At 32.5% G+C, this 20,453-nt stretch overlaps 1 protein-coding gene across 1 annotated transcript in view; it reads right to left on the bottom strand.

Moving 5' to 3' along the window:
* Nucleotides 1-411: 411 nt before the first annotated feature.
* Nucleotides 412-20,453, bottom strand: part of glg1b (golgi glycoprotein 1b) — a 51,855-nt gene continuing 31,813 nt past the window's right edge. The window contains 7 exon segments of the mRNA NM_001045395.1: nt 412-595; nt 3,980-4,101; nt 6,729-6,949; nt 8,932-9,118; nt 13,014-13,085; nt 15,953-16,156; nt 19,834-20,049. Of these exon segments, the coding sequence (NP_001038860.1) occupies nt 490-595; nt 3,980-4,101; nt 6,729-6,949; nt 8,932-9,118; nt 13,014-13,085; nt 15,953-16,156; nt 19,834-20,049 (1,128 nt within the window). The 3' untranslated portion in view covers nt 412-489.

The raw sequence follows: 20,453 nt of genomic DNA, 5'->3' as shown, positions 1-20,453 counted from the left end.
ACCAAGCCCAAACTTTATGAATAGATCTCTTCAACGCATTCAGTGCTCGGTTACATGAATCGCCATCTAAAACCCGCTTTACATCAAGCTGAAATTGCCATGACAATTGCGAACAGAATGAACAGTCTCTCTAGGGCTGTAACAAACAAAGCCAGACTGTCACAATGGACCATCAAACCAAATCGCTGCTTTCAAACAGCTCTAATTAAAAACCACTTGAATCTAATGGGCTGTGAATGAAGTTATGAGCATCTAATGGTTTTATTATAATGGCACTGTGTGGGCATTTTCTCAAAGTGAACAGATGAGTGAAACACAGTCAAGGTCGCATCAAACTGAGCTACTGAATGGCCTTTGACAGACTGGATTTGAGCTACAAGATTCGACACAAAACACACTTGACATGAGGGGGTTTTTGAAGAGTCTTATTTTTGTGTGAGCATCAGTAAGGTCAGGTAAAGAGAAAAGGAAAAGTAAAGGTTAGGTTGATTACTTCCAGTCTCTTGAAATGAAGTATTGAAGCTCCAGCAGCCGGTGTTCGCAGTCCTGCACCATCTTCTCGGTGTAAAGGTGTTCCATTAAACAAGACAGGATCCTACACATACATACAAACACAGGGTTTAAAGCACCGCTTTTATAAAAAAAAAAAAAACAAGCAACAATAAAGAAAACATTTTGTTTTAAAACTGCATCAATGAATAAAATAAATACATAAAATAAATTAATAAATAAAATGTAAAATAAATAAATATAAAGAGAATAAAACAAAGAAAAAAAAACATAGAATAAATGTTAAATAAAAAAATAAATGTTAAATTAAATAAAATAATAAATAAAATAATAAATAAACACACAAACAAACAAACAAATAAAATGTAAAATACAAATATAAAACATAAAAATAAATAACAATAATAGAAAATGAAACAAAAGAAACGTAAAAAACATTTAATTAAATCAGAAATAGAATAATAAACAAGCAAACAAAAAATAAATAAAATGTAAAATAAATAAAACATAAAAAATAAATAAAAATAATAAACAAAAATAAAACAAAAATTAAACCTATTAAAATATTAAATTAAATAAAAAAATAGAATAACAAAAACAAACAAACAAACAAACAAACAAACAAACAAAAAAACAAAATAATAAATATAAAACATAAAAAATAAGTAATACCAACAAATGAAAAAACTAAAATAAAACAAAATAAAAAATATTAATATAAATTAAAAAAATAAATAAAATGTCAAATAAACAAATATAAAACACAAAAAATAAATAACAATATAAAAACAAAAATAAAACAAAATACTTTTTTTATAAAAAATAAAATAATTTAAATTAATTAATTAATTTAATTAAAAAATAAATAAATAAACAAGTAAAAAGCCAACAAGCTGTTTTGTCGATAAATTTAAAATAAATATAAAAGAGCTGACAAGCTGACATTTAGACATCAGACAGTATCAAAAAATTATATTTGTTTTGACCAAATATGAGATAAATGATGGCAATGGCAATATAATAAATACATTAGTTAAATAGGTAAAAATGACCATGAACAATTTAATGCTCAGTCTAATACTGAGCAACAATGTCAAATTCTTAAAACAGCAAATTTATAAAAAATAATTATAAAAATAAACTGTAAAATAAATAAATATAAAACATAACAAATAAAATAACAATAACAACAAAACATAAAAATGAAAAAGTAAAAAATATTCAATAAAAATAGAATAATAAATAAACAAACAAATACAAAGTAAAACAAATACATACAAAACATAAAACAAATAACAACAGTAAATTAAAAATAAAACATAAAAAACTCGATTTTTTCATTAAATAGAATAAAGATAAATATATAAAATAGATAAATAAATAAAAACATAAATAAATAAAAGTAGACTAATATATAAATAAACAAATATATATATTCTTTTAAATGTAATTAATTATTTTTAATACTTTAGAAAAAATAATAAAATTAACTTCAATTAATTAACAGTAATAAATGAATTAATTAAACAACTAAAAATGACCATGTACAATTTATGGTCACTGGTTCGAACCTCGGCGTTTCTGTGTGGAGTTTGCATGTTCTCCCTGCGTTCGCGTGGGTTTCCTCTGGGTGCTCCGGTTTCCCCCACAAGTCCAAAGACATGCGGTACAGGTGAATTGGGTAGGCTAAATTATCCGTAGTGTATGAGTGTGTGTGTGTGTGTGTGTGTGTGTGTGTGTGTGTGTGTTTCCCAGAGATGGGTTGCGGCTGGAAGGGCATCCGCTGCGTAAAAACGTGCTGGATAAGCTGATGGTTTATTCCGCTGTGGCGACCCCAGATTAATAAAGGGACTAAGCCGACAAGAAAATGAATGAATGAATGAATAAATGCCTTTTTAAGACATTTTATTAAAAATAAATCAACCAAACAACATAAAATAAATACATTTAGTTACATGCATTTTGTTTTGTTTAAACTTTCAATGCAAACACTGCGTAAAGTTACAAATAAAATCAAATAAGCACCCATGATACAGCACCAGTATTAGTATTACACAGAGTCTCCTCCAATACAGACATTTATCGTGACTTTTTATAAAAATAGCATCCAATATGTGCCATTAAAACCCTTTTTCTGTATTAAATAGTCTCATCAAAAACACAAAGACTGCATAAACCAGAGTATTTTCCACATATTGAATATGCTTGAATTATTTCTCTTCCACTGAGTAAGAGACAGACACATTTACGCTCCACACACATTTAATTGGATTTGACGCTCTCCTCTAAATCCACTGCAGTTTAACACTAGTGCCTGAGAGAGTAAGACTCAAAAACGCTTTAAACGAAGCTTCAATTCAAGAGGAATGATCTCTACAGGAATCTTAGTTTCTTAAACACTGATCACAGAGTGAAAAACAGCAGCATCACAGAAGCTTTCACTCATTCATTCATTCATTACTTTTTCTTCAGCTAAGTTAGTCCCTTTATTCATCAGTAGTAGCCACAGCAGAATGAACCACCAACTTATCCAGCATGTGTTTTACATAGCGAATGCCCTTCCAGTCACAACCCAGTACTGGAAAACACCCAAACACACTCACGCTACGACCAATTTAGTTTACCCAATTCACCAACATAGCGCATGTGTTTGGACTGTGGGGGAAACCTGAGTACCCAGAGGAAACCCACATCAACACGGGGAGAACAAACACAATTCACACAGAAATGCCAACTGACCCAGCAACCTTCTTGCTGTGAGACGACAGTGCTAACCACTGAGCTACCGTGTCACCCCACTGAAGCCCCACTGTTTGCAGGCCGTCTGGATCACAGACTCGCAAATAATAAAATAAATAAATAAAATGTAAAATAAATAAATAACATAACAATAACAATAATAAAAAAACAAACAGATAAATTTAAAATAAATAAACATAAAAAATAAATAATACTGACAAATAAAAAAACTAAAATAAAACAACAAAAAAATAAATATAAATTTTAAAATAAATAAATAAACAAATAGATAAAATGTAAAATAAACAAATATAAAATGTAAAAAATATATAACAATAATGAAAAAATGCAAAAAATTAATAGAATAATGAGTAAATAAACAAACAAACAAATAAATAAAATGTCAAATAAATTAATATACAGCATATTTATAATACAACAGATAAATAAATTAAATTAAAATAAATAAAAAAATAAATAAACTGAAATAAAATAAGAATAATCTTTTCATGTGTTTGGACTGTGGGGGAAAACCGGAGCACCCAGAGAAAACCCACGTCAACACAGGGGACAACATGCAAACTCCACACAGAACTGCCAATTGATCTAACCAAGACTCGAACCAGCAACCTTTTTGCTGTGAAGCGACAGTGCTAACCACTGAGCCACCGTGCCACCCCAATGAAGCTTTTTCTGCATATATTTTGTGAAAATGATGAACATGACTCACATTGGGTCTCCGTTCCGGATGTGTTTGCAGGCCGTCTGGATCACAGACTCGCAGGCTTCATTTAAAGCTCGATCGATGCGATAATCGGCACCAGGGTCTGCTGACTGGATGAGTGTCTGAAGCTACAGGAGACACATTTTGATCATTATAAACATTGATATTAATACAGTCAAAGTCAAAATGATTCGCCCTAATGTGAATTCTGTTTCCTTTTTTTTATATTTCCCAAATGATGTTTAAAAGAACAAGGAATTTTTCACAGTATGTCTGATAATTTTTTTTCTTCTGGAGAAAGTCTTATTTGTTTTATTTCAGCCGGAATAAAAGCAGATTTTAATTTATTAAACACCATTTTAAGGCCAATACTATTAGCGCTTGTATTTTTTTGCATCTAATCAAGTATTATTCACTGTCATCATGGCAAAGACAAAAGAAATCAGTTACTATAAATGATAATTAAAACTATTATGTTTAGAAATGTGTTGAAATGGTGACTTTAACTGTACTTGCCTTTTTAGCAGCAAATCTACATATTACAATAGTTTCTGAAGGATTGTGTGAAACTGAAGATTGGAAGAATGAAAGTGTCCTAACCACACATGACACAGCAAAACTACATGTGATAAAAGGTATCTTTTCCATTTTAAAATATGTTTTTTCCTAACCATCTGTGAAGGAGACGTGCAAAGTTATAATTTTAGAAATGCTCTCTCTTTCTGTGACAAGGCAGCAAACAACAGCATATACTACTACTATATGACTGTGATGTTTACATGGACATCAGTAATCAAAATATTTGCCTTAATCTAAATAAGGCAATAAGATTGTTAAGGTGTTTACAGGGGTTGCTTTTTGAATGTTCCTTTCATGATCCCCTTTTACATGTTATAGCACAATTCGATTAATGTCATCTTGTCACCGTGCTATCCACATTTTCATGTAATTTCAGGTGTTTCTTTTTAAACTTTTCGACTTTAACTGCAGTTTGGCACTTTCACTTTCATTCAGGAACATTTTATTCATGCCCCCTGTGACAAGCTGAGGTATTGGGTGAGAGTATGAACTGCTGAGTGTTGTTTTAATGAAATTTGATATTGCACTCTGTACAAAACTGGAAAAAACCACCACATTTCGCGATGCAGGTATCTGTGGTCCTTCACCGACTCTAGGTGCAGAGAATAGTGTCAGACAGCTGTGTGTGTGAACTTTCCTGTCGCAAAATGCAGCGAAAATCCTACATGACAGTAGTAACTTGACTGCGATGTTTACATGTCTGTACTGCAGCTCTATAATGTGACTAAAATCGTCATACTCCACATGTCTTAATCCGATATCTGTTTAGTTCCATTAATGACCTTAATCCTATTAATTTAGTCAAAAAACGCTGTTTACATGATAGACTCTTAATCAGAGCATTGTCTTAATCATATTAAAATCGGATTATTGAGGTCAATGTAAACGTGCTCAATGACTATGTTTACATGGACACCAGTAATCTAATTTTTTGCCTTAATCTAATTAGGAAAATAATAAGATTAAGGTATTTACATGAGTTTCTTTTTGAATGTTCCTTGCATGATCCCGTTTAAAATGTTATAACACATAATTTTATTAATGTCATCGCGTCACTGCGCTATCTGCATTTCCTCCGGAATTTCATGTAATTTTGGTTCTTTTATCCTTAATTTGTCAACTTTAACTGCAATTTGCCACTTTCACTTTCATTCAGGTACATTTCATGCATGGCCCCCATGACAAACGAGATATTGGATGCAACTATGAACTGCAGGAAGAGTGTTGTTTTGATGGAAGAGTTCATACCGCATGCTAAATGGAAGAAAAAAAACTGCATTTCATGATGCAGGTGTCTGTGGTCTACACTGACTCAGGTGCAAAGAATACTGTCAAACAGCCTTGTGGTGTGTGTGTGTGTGTGTGTGTGTGTACTATTCTGTCCCAAAACTGTCCGAAAAGTCCTACATGACATTAATAGTTTGATTAAGATGTTTACGTGTCTGTACTGCACTTCAATAATGGCACTAAAATCTGGATATTCTACATGTCTTCATTGCATTTCTGTTTAGTTTGATTATGACCTTAATCGGATTAATCCAAAATGCTGTTGACATGGTAGACTCTTAATCAGAGTATTGTCTTCTTGTATTAAAATTGGATTATTGAAGTCCATATAAACAGACTCGATGATTACCTCAGGTACTGATTATGGGCTTTAATCAGTGTTTAATGCTATCAGTGCGAGTTTCAATATCATTTAAAATGACATCTACAAATACAAACCACACAAATGCAATGAATAAAAGTAAAAATTAAGAATTCAGTCAAAAGTCTTCATAATAAAGATCATACTGTATACGTAATTAAACATGCCTATTAATAATTTTAGATTTAGAATCACGTTTGACTGATGTATTTCTCTGTAAAAGAGCATCTATAAACAGCTGCAGGTCAGATTTTCCACCACAGAATACGAGCTTTGCTTATGAATACTCATTTATAAACAATTATTTATTTTTGCTAATTATTATTTTATAGCAGTTAGTTCTTCAGTGACTGTTGTAAGCTTTGTTCAGGTTTAGTTTTTCATTTGTTGTGAATTTTTCCTCATTTATCCTAATCATTTTATCTGAGTTAACAAAATGTTTTTTAATACCTTAGTGTTCATTTACTTCAAATGTTTTTTATGTATACCCTCACACCCGACAGCACATTTGACCAGTAGAGTTCTTACAGCGGTCTGGCAGAGGTTGTCCACTGCGCCCTTCCCCGTGTCCCCGCGTGCGACCCTCATCAGGCAGTGCAGCGTTCGGCCCTTGCGGTGAAGGCCTGAACAGTGAGCCTCGATCTCTCCTCGACAGTGTAATACGATCTCCGGACTCAGAGAGAAATCCTCCATCAGCATCCGTCTGTAGTCCAGCATCTCTGCCTGACAGTCACCGCTCACCGTACGGCCTGACATGAGCCAGGAAAAAACCCACCGGAGGCAACACGACAATGAAGAAACTTATTAGGTTTCAGTAAATCAATAAACCGTCCTGAATTGAGGAACGGGAATGGATGAAAGTACTGTGCCTGGAACAAAATGCTTACAGTATACAACACAGTTTATATGGTATATACATATAAACACAGTGTATACAGTATGCAGTAACAAATAAACGGATAAAATTAAACTATAGTAATGCAAATATAATAAATATTAATAAATGTTTAAAATTTGATTATTGATAATATAGAATATAAGACTAAGGCTAATTATCCATTTGGAACTTATTTATAATTGGATAAAAATAATAACATCCTAAAAGTATAAAATAATAATAATAATAATAATAATAATAATAATAATAATATGTAAAAAAATAAACAAGCACTTGAAAAATTTTAATGAAGTGATACTGAAAAAAAAAATATTATTGGCCTATAATTCACATGGTACTAATTCATAAGTAAGTAAATAAATAAATAAATTGAGAAGCAATCTAAGTAGATTAAAACAACAGCATACAAAATTAAATATAAATAATACTGAAAAAAAAAACAAAGAAAGATAACATTACCCTGTGGCTGATATGAAAATGATATGGTAAACACAAATAATATTATCATATAAACTTCAATTACTACTATAACAAAAACAACAACTAATAATAATAATAATAATAATAATTATTGTTATTATTATTATTATTATTATTAATATTATAAAAAAACAACATTCCCTTGAAAATATTTATTCAATAAATATACAGAAAAATAAAATTAACCCATTAGTAATAAATATTCAGTATTTTGTTATTATTATTATTATTATTATTATTATTATTATAGTTATAGTTGTTGTTGTTGTTATTATTATTATTATTAATAATAATATTATGATTATTATCACTAAAAATCAACATGCACTAGAAAATATTTATTTAATAAATATTGAACAATAAAAGTAACCCCTTAGCAATAAATATTGAATCTTTATATTATTATTATTACTATTATTATTATTATTGTCATCATTATTATTACTACTATTATTATTTTTTAAAAACACCCACCAGGAAGTATTTATTTAATAAATATATTGAAAAATAAAACAAATCCCTTAGCAATAAATATTCAATATTAATATTATTATCATTATTATTATTAATTATATAAAACAACATGCACTAGGAAATATGAATTGAACAAATATAATTAAAAAACTAATTCCTTAGCAAATAACATTCAATATTTACATTATTATTATTATTATTTAAAAAACAACACCCACTAGGAAATATTTATTTGTTAAATATATTAAAAACAAAGCTAATCCTTTAGCAATAAATATTCATTAGTTATATCAATAATAATAATAGTAATATAATAATAATTATTATTATTATCATTATTATTAATAATAATAATAAAAAACAACACCCACTAGAAATATTTATTTAATAAATATATATAAAAATAAGATGAACCCCTTAGCAATAAATGTGCTATATTTATATCAATGATATAAAAGAAGAAAAACATGCACTAGTAAATATTTGTTTAACAAATATATTAAAAAATAAAATAACCCCTCATCAATTATTATTAAACTAATATTATTATTATTATTATTATTATTATAACTAATAATAATAATAATAATAATAGTAATAATAGTAATAATAATAATAATAATAATAATAATAATACCACAAAGTATTGGTCCATGAATACTGGCCAATAAATGTTTGGATACCAAATTAAAAACAGACAAACAAACAAAACAAAACAAAAACAAACCAACAGTGTGCTTAATACAGAAGTTAACATATAAAGTGGATCAAAGTTTTACTAAGATAATAACATTCAACACACACTGGTTTTAGCACAACTTTAACGAAAAGCTTAGATCCACTTGAAATGTAGACTTATGCATGCCCAGTAATGCTGACCTCTGTGAACAGCCGACTCCAGGCAGAGCAGCAGGTAGGACAGTCGGGCCTCTCGAGCACGAGGCATGCTGGTGTCTGGATTACAGCGGTACTTGCGCAGGTCGGCCTTGCAAGCCTTCGCGAGGGAGTAACTGACCTTATAATCTTGCGCAATGAGCTTCTGCCGAGTGGTCAGGGCGTTTCTGCACTGTGGACAGAGATGCTTATTAAACACAGACAAACACACACATAAAAAACCCAACCACCAACATTCCTGTGGAGTCTGCTAGACTATGACTTCAGCTTAAACACTGACACTATGCACATAGTTCTAGACTGCATGATATTGGAAGAAAAACTGATATTGTGATATTTTGTTTATCTACAAGATATATATTGCGATAAGAATATGATTTCAGAAGATGACCTCCTATTTGGAAAGAATTGCTAATTTCATATTTATTGGAAGGATTTGTAGGGGAGCATATCTGCATAAAATATAAAAACAAATTATACAAAAATATAAACTAAAGCACAGATGAGAACAACAGAAAAAAAGATAAAAATAAAATAAACCAACCCAGGCTCATTCTGAAAACGTACCGATATATACATTTCTGGAGAGCGCCAAATATGTCCCAGGAGGTACGTTTTTTTGCAGTTTTTGTTTTTGCCAATCCACCAGAGCCCGCTGTGTACACTTTTTGAGATCTTTAATTTCTCTAGCAAGTGTCATTCACGCCTGCTGTTCTCGTGTAAAACCACCAGAGGCCGCTGTCGACTGACTGACTCTCATCCTATACTATTGGAAAACTTAGGCGGATGTCGTTTTTTGGTTATTCTTGCTGCGATTTGTTGCTTACATTTTTATGACGATATTGAACTATACTTAAAAAATATATATATTTTAACACATAAAACCAAAAGATCTCAGTTTATATGTATTCAAATACATGTTTTAAAAGTAATTAAATTGGAAAAAGATGATAAAGAGCAATAAGTAACACTTTACAATAAAGTCTTATAAATAAATAATAGTTAACGCCTTCAATTTAACAATATATTTAATAAATATATTGAAAAATAAAATATAACTCTTAGCAATAAATATTTAATATTTATATTAACAATAATAATATTATTATCTACATTAAAATAATAATAATTAATAATAAAAACAACATGCACTAGGAAATATTTATTTAATAAATACAGTATATTGAAAAATAAAACTAAACCCTTAACAATAAATATTCATTATTATTATTATTATTATTATTATTAAAATTTACATATTTTATTAGCATTTTTACAACTTCCCTACTCTATTACACAGTGTGCTTAATATAGAAGTCATCATATGAAGTGGATCAAAGTTCATCAAAGTTCTACTAAGACAAAAACATTCGGAAGACATTGGTTTTAAATAATTCTAAATATTAGCTAATGCTTTCAATTTAACAGTTAGAAAAAGCCTAATTGTTATATTAATGTTAACTAAAAAATACAATTTAATTTTAATTAGCGATCATGACTTTAAGTGCATTTTTAAGCAGAAGTATAAATCAGGCCTTATAGAGCGAGTTCACATGACTCCACACGCGATAGGGAGATTGAAAAAACTGACCATGAAAAATTAGATCAATTATAGGTTCTGAAAGTTGAATTTCGATTACTTTTTCAAATAATCGCCAGCCCTATGGCAGATGCTTATGTCTTAAAAGACTTAAAAGGAGGCATTCAGAGATTTAACATGAAGAGTCAATACACACAACAAATGCTCAGAGAATTAAATGCTATAAGGAGGAAGGAGTGTTTTGTTTTATTTTAGAGAGAGGAGAGTGTTTCTACAAGTGGTTTGTCAAGCCCACTCATCTGTGTGAAACTCACTTCATAAATGCACTGTTTATTTTTTAAACATATAGCATGATTGTAAGAAACTGACCAGTGCAAATTTGCAAAATGTGTGCACGTGTTCGTTAAAATGACAGAGAAATGTTTTAAAACAAGTATGTTTACAGGTGGTTTGTCAAACCCACTCACCTGTGTGAGGCACACTCAGAATAGCATAATGTTTTAAGGTTGTTTTGTGGTGTGGTGGTGGATGGTAGCAATATATAAGACAAAATAGCATCTTTTTAATAAATTTAATCAATTAATAGTTTATACATACTGTTAAACTCAAAATGATCAGCCCACCTGTGAAATTTGTATTCTTTTAAAACGTTTTGAAAACAAATTTCTAATAACTAATGTCTTTTATTTTGCTAGATCAGTGGTCAACAAACTTCCGGTGTCCAGCAGATTTTAGCTCCAACCCTAATCAAACACACCTGAACAGGCTAATCAAGGTCTTACTAGGTATACTTGAATAATCCAGGCAGGTGTGTTAAGGCAAGTTGGAACTAAACCTTGCAGGGACACAGGCCCTCCAGGACCGAGATTGGTGACCCCTGTGCTAGATGCTATTATTCAGCTTAAAGTGCAATTTAAAAGCGTAACTAGGTTATAAGACAGTTATAGCAAAATATAATAATTAGGAAAGTTATTGGATAACTGTGGTTTGTTCTGTAGACAATTAAATAAATATACATTCCGTAAGGGGTCTGATAATATTGACCTTAAAATTGTTTAAGAAAAATTTTAAAGCTTTATTTAAACAAAATATAATAAGAAATGCTGTGAAAACTCCCTTATTAAGTTAAACATCGAGCTGCACGGTGGCGAAGTGGGTAGCATGTTCGCCTCACAGCAAGAAGGTCAATGTTTCGAGCCTCGGCTGGGTCAGTTGGCGATTCTGTGTTGAGTTTGCATGTTCTCCCAGTGTTCGTGTGGGTTTCCTCCAGGTGCTCCATGTTCCCCCACAAGTCCAAAGACATGTGGTACAGATGAATTGGGTAGGCTAAACCGTCTGTAGTGTATGTATGTGTGTGAATGAGTGTGTATAGATGTTTCCAGCGGATGGGTTGCGGCTGGAAGGGCATCCGTAAACATATGCTGGATAAGTTGGCGGTTCATTCCACTGTGGCGACCCCAGATTATTTATTTATTTACTTTATTTATTTATACAGGGACAATGTACAACATGACATGTTGTGCCAAAGTTAGCTATAAAGCTAATTTACATCGTTGTAGTCCCTGGGCAGGAAGTAACAAATTTAACACTTATAACAAATACAATATACACTTACAGTACAATATATACAATACATCATTGTCAATAAAATGAAATCAAATCAGTGGCTGCATATTTGATTTTGTTTTAGCCAGATTTTAAGAACAGTTTTAAAATTATTAAAAGTGCTGCTCTCTCTGATATACACTGGTATTTTATTCCATCTTTCTGCTGCTTTAAGTGAAAAAACTGATTGTCCAAAAGCAGTTCTCTTAAGTTTAACTGAACAATCACCTCTAACAGATGACCTAGTCTGTCTTATATTGTCCTTGCCGACAATCACACATTGTTTGAGGGGTGGTGGTGCAAGACCATGAAATATTTTATACATTAAACACACATCAGCATAAAAAAAGAAACTGTCAAATGTTAGTAATTTTTGTTGTGCAATACAGTTGCAATGATGATAGCTCCTTGGCTTTTAAGCTAAAATTTTAACAGTTTGTTTATATATAACATACAATGGTTATAATGTTGTAATGTTCGTATGCGACCAGCTTGTAGCACAATAAGATAAATGAGGTAAAATCATTGTATTCATGAAAAGTTTAGCAGCAGCCATAGGAAACTGATGCCTAATGTTTCTATAGATCCTCAGGCTTGCTCTAGCACTTTTGGAAACCTTCTTAATGTGTTTTTTAAAATTTAAATTGGAGTCAATTTTATTAAAGGGACTAAGCCGAAAAGAAAATGAATTTATGAATGTTAAACATCACTTGGGAACATTTTGAAAAATAATACAATTTTCACAGAAGGGCCAATCATTTTTACTTCAACTGTAAACCGATAGTAAGAGACCTCTGAAACAAAATAGGGACGAATAGCATAAAAGGAACACTTAAAACAACACAAAACACTGGTGTTTCCTTCCCATAATCAGTTCCATCAAACTCAATATAGTATTTGAATAACAATAAATATAACGCACCTTTTCTGACATCGCTTCCTCAAATTTATGGTTGAACAGGCATTTGTACACTCTGCCCTCTCCCACTTGGGTCTGCAAAAAAAAATTATAAAATACATAAACCTTAATAATCTACTCACTGTCATGCCATTCAAGATGTAGGTCACTGTTTTTATTGAGTGAAACATTAAAGAGGATTTTGAGCTCTATAATCTTTAAGTAAAAGACTAGCTATACTAGTGAAAACAACAACAACAAATGCAAGCTTTTGCATAACTAAAATTAATACTTGTGCCTCATGATGATAAATTGAAGTATTTCAGTATTTCAGTATGATGTGAAACAAATGGCTTGTGTGACAAAGTGAGCATTATTTACAACGTTATCACGTTTAATCCACGTACTCGACACACATTCCTGTTCATCACAGGACACTAGTATTATTTTTGTTTTGCCTGCATGCGTTTTTCTATCTCTCAAAACGATGACATCCTACTAATCATAACAATTTCAACATGAGGACTGATGCATTAACAGTATTTCCATTTCTTTTAAGGAACAAAACATTATATTTTACTATCCCTTTAAGAATGATCATTTCAGGTCAATCAGGAGATATTTAACACTTCATGTTTCGCACGTCTGATATATCCACACATCGGCCCACGTCTAATCCTATACACTGCGTTGTGCTAATCCTGCTATTCTGACTCACAGCACATGATGGACAGCTGTCAATCATGTGACCACACCTCCACACAATTACTGAACCAGCAAAGCATATACTACAGAAGCGTGCAAATTAGATCATCGTATATTTTCCAATGCACATCCATCACTATAACTATTGGAGAAGATGGCACTAAGCTTATGCCAGTCTCAATTTTTTTAAATTGCTGGGACTTTTATCATGATATTGACATAAGATGCACATATAAACGCATATAAAAACAAAAAAATATTTAAACTAATTAAATTGCAAAAAGATGATAAAGAGCAAGAGGTAACACTTTACAATGAAGTCTCATTAGTAAATGTAAGTTAAAGGTTCAAGAAACCCTCGAGTACTTTCTAATTGTTTTGAAAGCAAGATAATTTTGAACTTTTGTCAGCTAATTTCATCTTTTGGGTTTAAAATGATTTTTGGGGCGGGATCAAAATCAGTGTAGCGCATAACTGCAAGTGGAGTGATGACGCGTTGGATTCTCAATATTATTCATAGCTGAGTTTTCCTATGCTATGAGAACACCCTGCTTCTTAATTATTCATGACAGCACGTGCTTTCCAAAGGCAAGACAGACCTGCCAAGCTGTGAGACCCTGTGTTGATGACTGGGTAAGACCGCGGCCAAGGACCAACGGCACACTGTATTTAGCCGTCCATGAAGGGTCTATTGTGTTTGTTTCCATGATCCGCTGAGATTGTTGCATCTCAGTGCATTCCCCACGATCCTGTCAGGGCCGATACAGCAAAGCTGTTTGTGTGCAGCAAGCGTTTTTGTCGGGAGAGCAGTACGAGAATTGGAGAATGGCAGACTTTGTCTTTTATCAGGAGCTCGTTCACATTTAGACACATCGCCATGCTGCTGTGTTCGCCTAAATCCTCCAGATTATCCGCAGCAGGGCTAATGGTTGAAATAGGCAGGGCAACAGAGCTGCTGCATGGAGTCTGCATTCAGACCCGGGGATTGAGGGAGAAGTCCTCATTTATGGTGTTTATATGAACACGATTATCTTTATAATGATATACATTGTGGCTGTAGCAGGGCATTAAATTACTGTTTATTTCTTTGCATTTTAACTTGTAAACTATAAAATCATGCGTCTCCTCACGGTTTGTGTCTCATTTTGTGAGCCGACTGCCAACAGCAGTTCCCTCCCCTCCTTCTCCCCTGCTCTGCTGGCCACGCCCACTCCTGCCTCTGATCGCAGAGCTTCACGCCCATTATGATGCTTTTTTTTTAAATTCTGAGTTAGACTTGAACCGAAAGTGGGGGGTTTCATGGCCCTTTAATGCATTAATTCCAACAGTTAAATTTGATTCAAAGCCTGATTTATTATTATGTTAAGATTAATAAAAATAAAATGCTAATTCATTTTAGCAGTTATCAACTCTATTTAATAAAACAACTTTCTGAATACATAAGAATGCATTAACTAACATATCATCATATAAAATTAATAAGTGTTTTTGTTGACTTCAAATAGCTGACGGAGCTTCATGGTACAGTGCTGAAAAAACAAAAGCGCCATAAATAGTCACAGAATTCTTATTTTGTTATTTAAACAAGCTTTATTTTTTAATGTACGCATTTGAATTATTAGTAGTAGTGAATTTATTATTAAGCATGCGGGGATGTGTTTTTATTCTTAATCATATTGTTTCTGTGTGATTTGTTTGTATGATGTGTCATGATGGCACTTGCCTAATTTATTTCCCTTTGTGAGATTAATAAAGTTGTTAACGTATTAAATTGACATTGGAAAATCCTTGTTGGAAAATAAAAAAGGCCTGTTAAAGGGATGCTAGTTTACCCAAAAATTAAAACCTTTATGAAAATTCTTTATTCTGATGAACACTGAAAAAGATATTCTGAAGAATGCTGAAAACCTGTAACCATCGACTTCTGTAGTGGGAAAAACAAATACTATGAAAGTCAATGGTTACAGGTTTCCAAAAGGTTTCTAAATATCTTCCTTCTTGTTTAGCAGAACAATGACACTTGTAAAGGTTTGAAACTAATAAATGATGAGTAAATGACAGAATTTTCATTTTTGGGTGAACTACTCTTTTAAACATTGAATCATTTGGTGATGTCTGTGATGAATAAACACTGCAAATACATCCAGAATATTCTTAAAAGGCACTCTAAAAGCTGAACTATTAATGAATTATTCTCTGTAGTTTTGAAGTCCGCTAAAAATCAATACTATCATTATCACAATTACTGAATACTTTACATTTTCACAGAATCGCTCGCGGTCGTCTCGGCAGGAGAAGTAGAGGTATCGGTCGAGGTGGAAGTCGTCGGCTGACAGTTCGGCCACTCTCATGATTGACTTCTTGCATTGGTCTTTGATTTGATGAGCCTTGTCCTGCTGCTCAGCCTCTCTGACCAGAGCTCTTTCCAGGCAAGCAATCACATCACCCTGGGAATGCAAGTCCTTACAGGAAGGCAAAAAAAAAAAAAAAAAAACACATTAGTCGACTGTGGGACTGATGGGATTTTTATTTTTTGGGACAACAGATATGTTGGACTAAAGGGAGGAAAGGGACATACGATGATGGTTCACAAAGTTTAGGAAGCTAAAAGTATTGCTTTTTTAGTAGGATCTGAAAGACAAAAGAGGAAATAAACTCTATAAAAAAAGACCTCACATGTTAGTTTTTTTGACTTATTATACAGAAGCAAACAACGCTGTTTAAGTACAACATTCACTATTATACTGAATGATGTAATACAACTTTACATTTTACTCTTAAAAATCATTTGCAAAAATCTAAATAGCTTATATATATTTTCAGTTTTTAATTAATTTAAGTTGTAGTTCATGTCAATTTGTCACTTTCTATTTACCTTATTTTTATTTACCTTATTATATAGTGAAGAATGACAAAGAGAAAGTGCAAGAAGAAAGCAGTACTATTTTAATAATATAAATATTAATAATATAAAATTAAAACAATATAAAATCATACATTATACAAAGTTTATACACACACACACACACACACACACACACACACACACACACACACACACACACATATATATATATATATTAATATTAAATATAATAATTATGTTTCAATAATTTTTATATATTTAATTTAATTATTAGGCTATATATTTAATAAATAATAAAATGTAATAAATAAAACATTAATAAATAATACATTAATAATTTATGTAATAATAAAAAATATTACATAAAAAATATTTGAATAACTTTAAATATTTTTCTGTTTTTTTTAAAGGTTTATTTAGCCTATTGACTTTTATTTCAATTTTACTTATTTCCATACTTAAAAAAAAAAAAAAAGATTTCAATAATTACCCAAAGCAAATTTTCAGATTTTTAGGCTTGCCTTTTTAAAAACAGACCACTCAAGACAAGCATAAGCAAATAACTTGATAATTAAATGCCCACTCACACACACTCAGTCATTTAGTGTCAGGCAGCTTAATGACAAAATAACCAGTGATATTTAAAGGCTGCAGAATGGGAGCTGTCATTTACTCGTGTAATTGTACCTAATTAGCGTACGGGCCGTGAACTAAAAGACGACTCAAGGATGTGTAAACCCACTAAGCAGCTATATATAATTTTCATTCCTCACTTGCCAGCTGGTATGTGTGGCAGTCTGAGCTTACTTGGACTATTTTAAGTCAACAAGCAGACAAGTCTAAAGTTAACTTTTTTAATTTCAGCAGAGTGCGCCCGGGGGAACGAGGCAAATGCGGAGAACGGGTGCCCAAGTCCTAGCATGCCCGGAGGAATGTGGACACTTCAGGAATGGCAGAGTCACTTCTACACTTTGCCATCTGGCATCAAACCAACATGCTATGGTTTCCCGAAGGGATATTCTAGAGTTTTGCGGTTGTGCGTGGGTAAGAAGTCAAAGCGTTCGCTTCCATAGACCTTATTCAGTCTGTCATATTGATGAGGGACAAAAATCCACTTTTGTTCAGCAGTCAAAACACAAAATAATTAATTTCCCAAATTTCAAAAGGATAAAGAACTTACATGAAAATACATGAAAACATGTATTGCTAAATTTAGCGAGACTAAGGACTTTTTAAGCAATAAATATTGCATTGTCTATTTAAAATACTTACTAAAATTATGATTTTTTTCTAAATTTACCCAATAACTAAACACAACTACTACCTTACTAACTATTAATAAGCAGCTAATCAGTGGTTTGATCTAAAAGGCTTATTTAATACATAAATCAATTCTTCTATGTGATGATTCTGTAGTCGTGTGATTATTAGCAGTGGTGAAAAGTAGGAAACAAATTACAAATACTCAAATTACTGTAATGGAGTCAGCCCTCAACAATAAGGACTCCAAGACGCTCGGGACAGTATACAGAAAGGTTACTGGCCTGATCGGGGCCAGTGTTGCCTTGTCACTAAAGTTTAATTTGGATGCGACTGTTTGTCAATGGTTTGCTTTCATGCCCAGACGTTTGTTTCGGAACCCATCTCGTTTGCACAGTAAGAGCAGTTTGTGGCATATGTGAATCCCGCAATCATGCTCGAGTCCACGCCAAATCAATCAAGTCAGTCTGAGATCGCCAGAATCAGCGATCACAGTGTATTACGGTTGTGTAATGGTCATATATACTGCTATATGAATAGAGTATGATGAGTAGGGCTGGATGTAATTTCTACCAGCAAATGTGTCTTTCATATCTAATATGAAAGTGAAAGCATGCTAAAATATTAGAGTGCTGTTTATCCGTTGTCAAAAAAAAATTGACCAAAATTACCATCTGATTTTTTCAAAATTTTCCATATTTAAATCTTATATTTTGTATTATGCCAATTGTTTTGTTCATTTCGACACCTCAAAGGAAAAATCAACATTGCTTCATGATCTGACTGCAGTCCCAGTGTTGTGACGAGAAATGCACCCCTGCACGGGCCCCCTTCACAGACTTTCTTTAGCATTCTGAGTCTACATTTAAAAAAAAAAAAACTCAAAGGCCATAATTGATTAAAACGTAGGCTAATATGATTATTATGTTTATGAATCAAGCAAGAACAAGAAGTGAAATGCATTTTAAATCTAGATTTACAAATAAATGTACAATAAAAATATTGACAGTATTATAGACTGAAGTCAATTCAATTCAATTCAGCTTTATTTGTATAGCGCTTTTACAATGTAGATTGTGTCAAAGCAGCTTCACATAAATGGTCATAGTAACTGGAACAGTGTAGTTCAGTTTTTTAGTGTTTAAGTTCAGTTCAGTTCAGTTTAGCTCAGTTCAGTGTGATTTAAAATCATTACTGAGAGTTCAAACACTGAAGAGCAAATTCATCGATGCGTAGCTCTACCAATCCTGAACCATGCGAGCCAGTGGCGACAGCGGAGAGGGAAAAAAACTTCACCTGATGGGAGTGAAGAAAAAAAACCTTGAGAGAACCAGACTCAGTTGGGCACGACCATTTTAATTTCTCCGCTGGCCAAAAGTCTTATGCAGAGCTTCAGTCGTGAGCCGGTTTCTAAAATTAGGCGTTTTGGTGGGTTTTAAACAAACAAAAATCATAAAATTGTTGTAGTTTTCAACTAAACAATGCACTTTAATTAATCTAATCAGTATTGTATTTAAACTAGATCAATTTTTAATTGTCGGTTGTATTTAAAGAAAAGTTATGCTGAATAACTAAATGGCTAACTTCTTCTTTTGGTGGGGCCAGAGAAAATTTTGGCAGGGCAAGTAAAAATCTGAACCACTGGTTCATTCAGGCCAGTAGAAAAAATCCCTAGCGTTGAACCCTGGGAGTAGTTTTTCTCAGGAATTGTAATTTAATAAGCAGTTTTAAAAAATGTGTACTTTTACTTACTTTCCATCAACCTGCAGTCACTACTTTATTTCTTTCTCGTATATGGTGATTGGCTAAAGTAGAAAAGTCAGTCCTGCGATTGCTGGCTAATCCAATGACACCTAGAAGGTAAATTGCGTTATACTGAACAACCTCAAGACATGGCCGCTTTATAAATGAAGCAAAACTTTTGGAAGCATTAAAACTGTCCAAGAAGACGTCTGCAACTGGGAAACCCTGAAACGCGAAAAGGGTCTAATATTATTGGGGACGTGAGCTTACTTTTTCCCCAACGCTGATGCTTCCACACTGCAGAGTGTTGATGTCTTCTCTGCATTTATCCATGAAGCCACAGATGAGGCGGTAGTCGCTGAAGACGATGCTGGTCATTTTGGTGATGTACTGATGACACTGGCGCTCCGTGATGTTGGCACGGTGGTCCACTAAGCAGGACATCAGATATCCTTTCCCTCGCTCCTCATCTGCGCACTCTTTCAGCTTAAAAAAAACACCAAAAACACGATTAACGCAGTTTTCATCAACAGGAGTCAAGGATCAATGCTGCAGACATATGGATCTAAATTCCTTATTTAATATCAGGTCAATTTCACTAACAGCAATTAAACTGTGAATTCAACCGCAGGCATCAAAACACACACACAAACACACACACACACATACGAAGAGGTTAGTGAGAAACTTTTGTCCACTGAGATTCGCTTTAATTACAGTATGGCGGCTCACAGCGCAGTCAAACATAAAACAAGACTGCATTATAAATGCAGACAGCCGTTCCTCTGCTCTGAAATCAAGACTGCAGTAAATTGGGAAAGAAATATGAAATCCTTATATTTAGTTTTTCTGCAATATATAATGTAAGGATGCACATACACTATTTTTTG

Source organism: Danio rerio, chromosome 18 (genome assembly GCF_049306965.1).
Source record: "Danio rerio strain Tuebingen ecotype United States chromosome 18, GRCz12tu, whole genome shotgun sequence".
NCBI lineage: Eukaryota > Metazoa > Chordata > Actinopteri > Cypriniformes > Danionidae > Danio > Danio rerio.
This window is presented reverse-complemented; position numbering and strand designations above follow the sequence as displayed.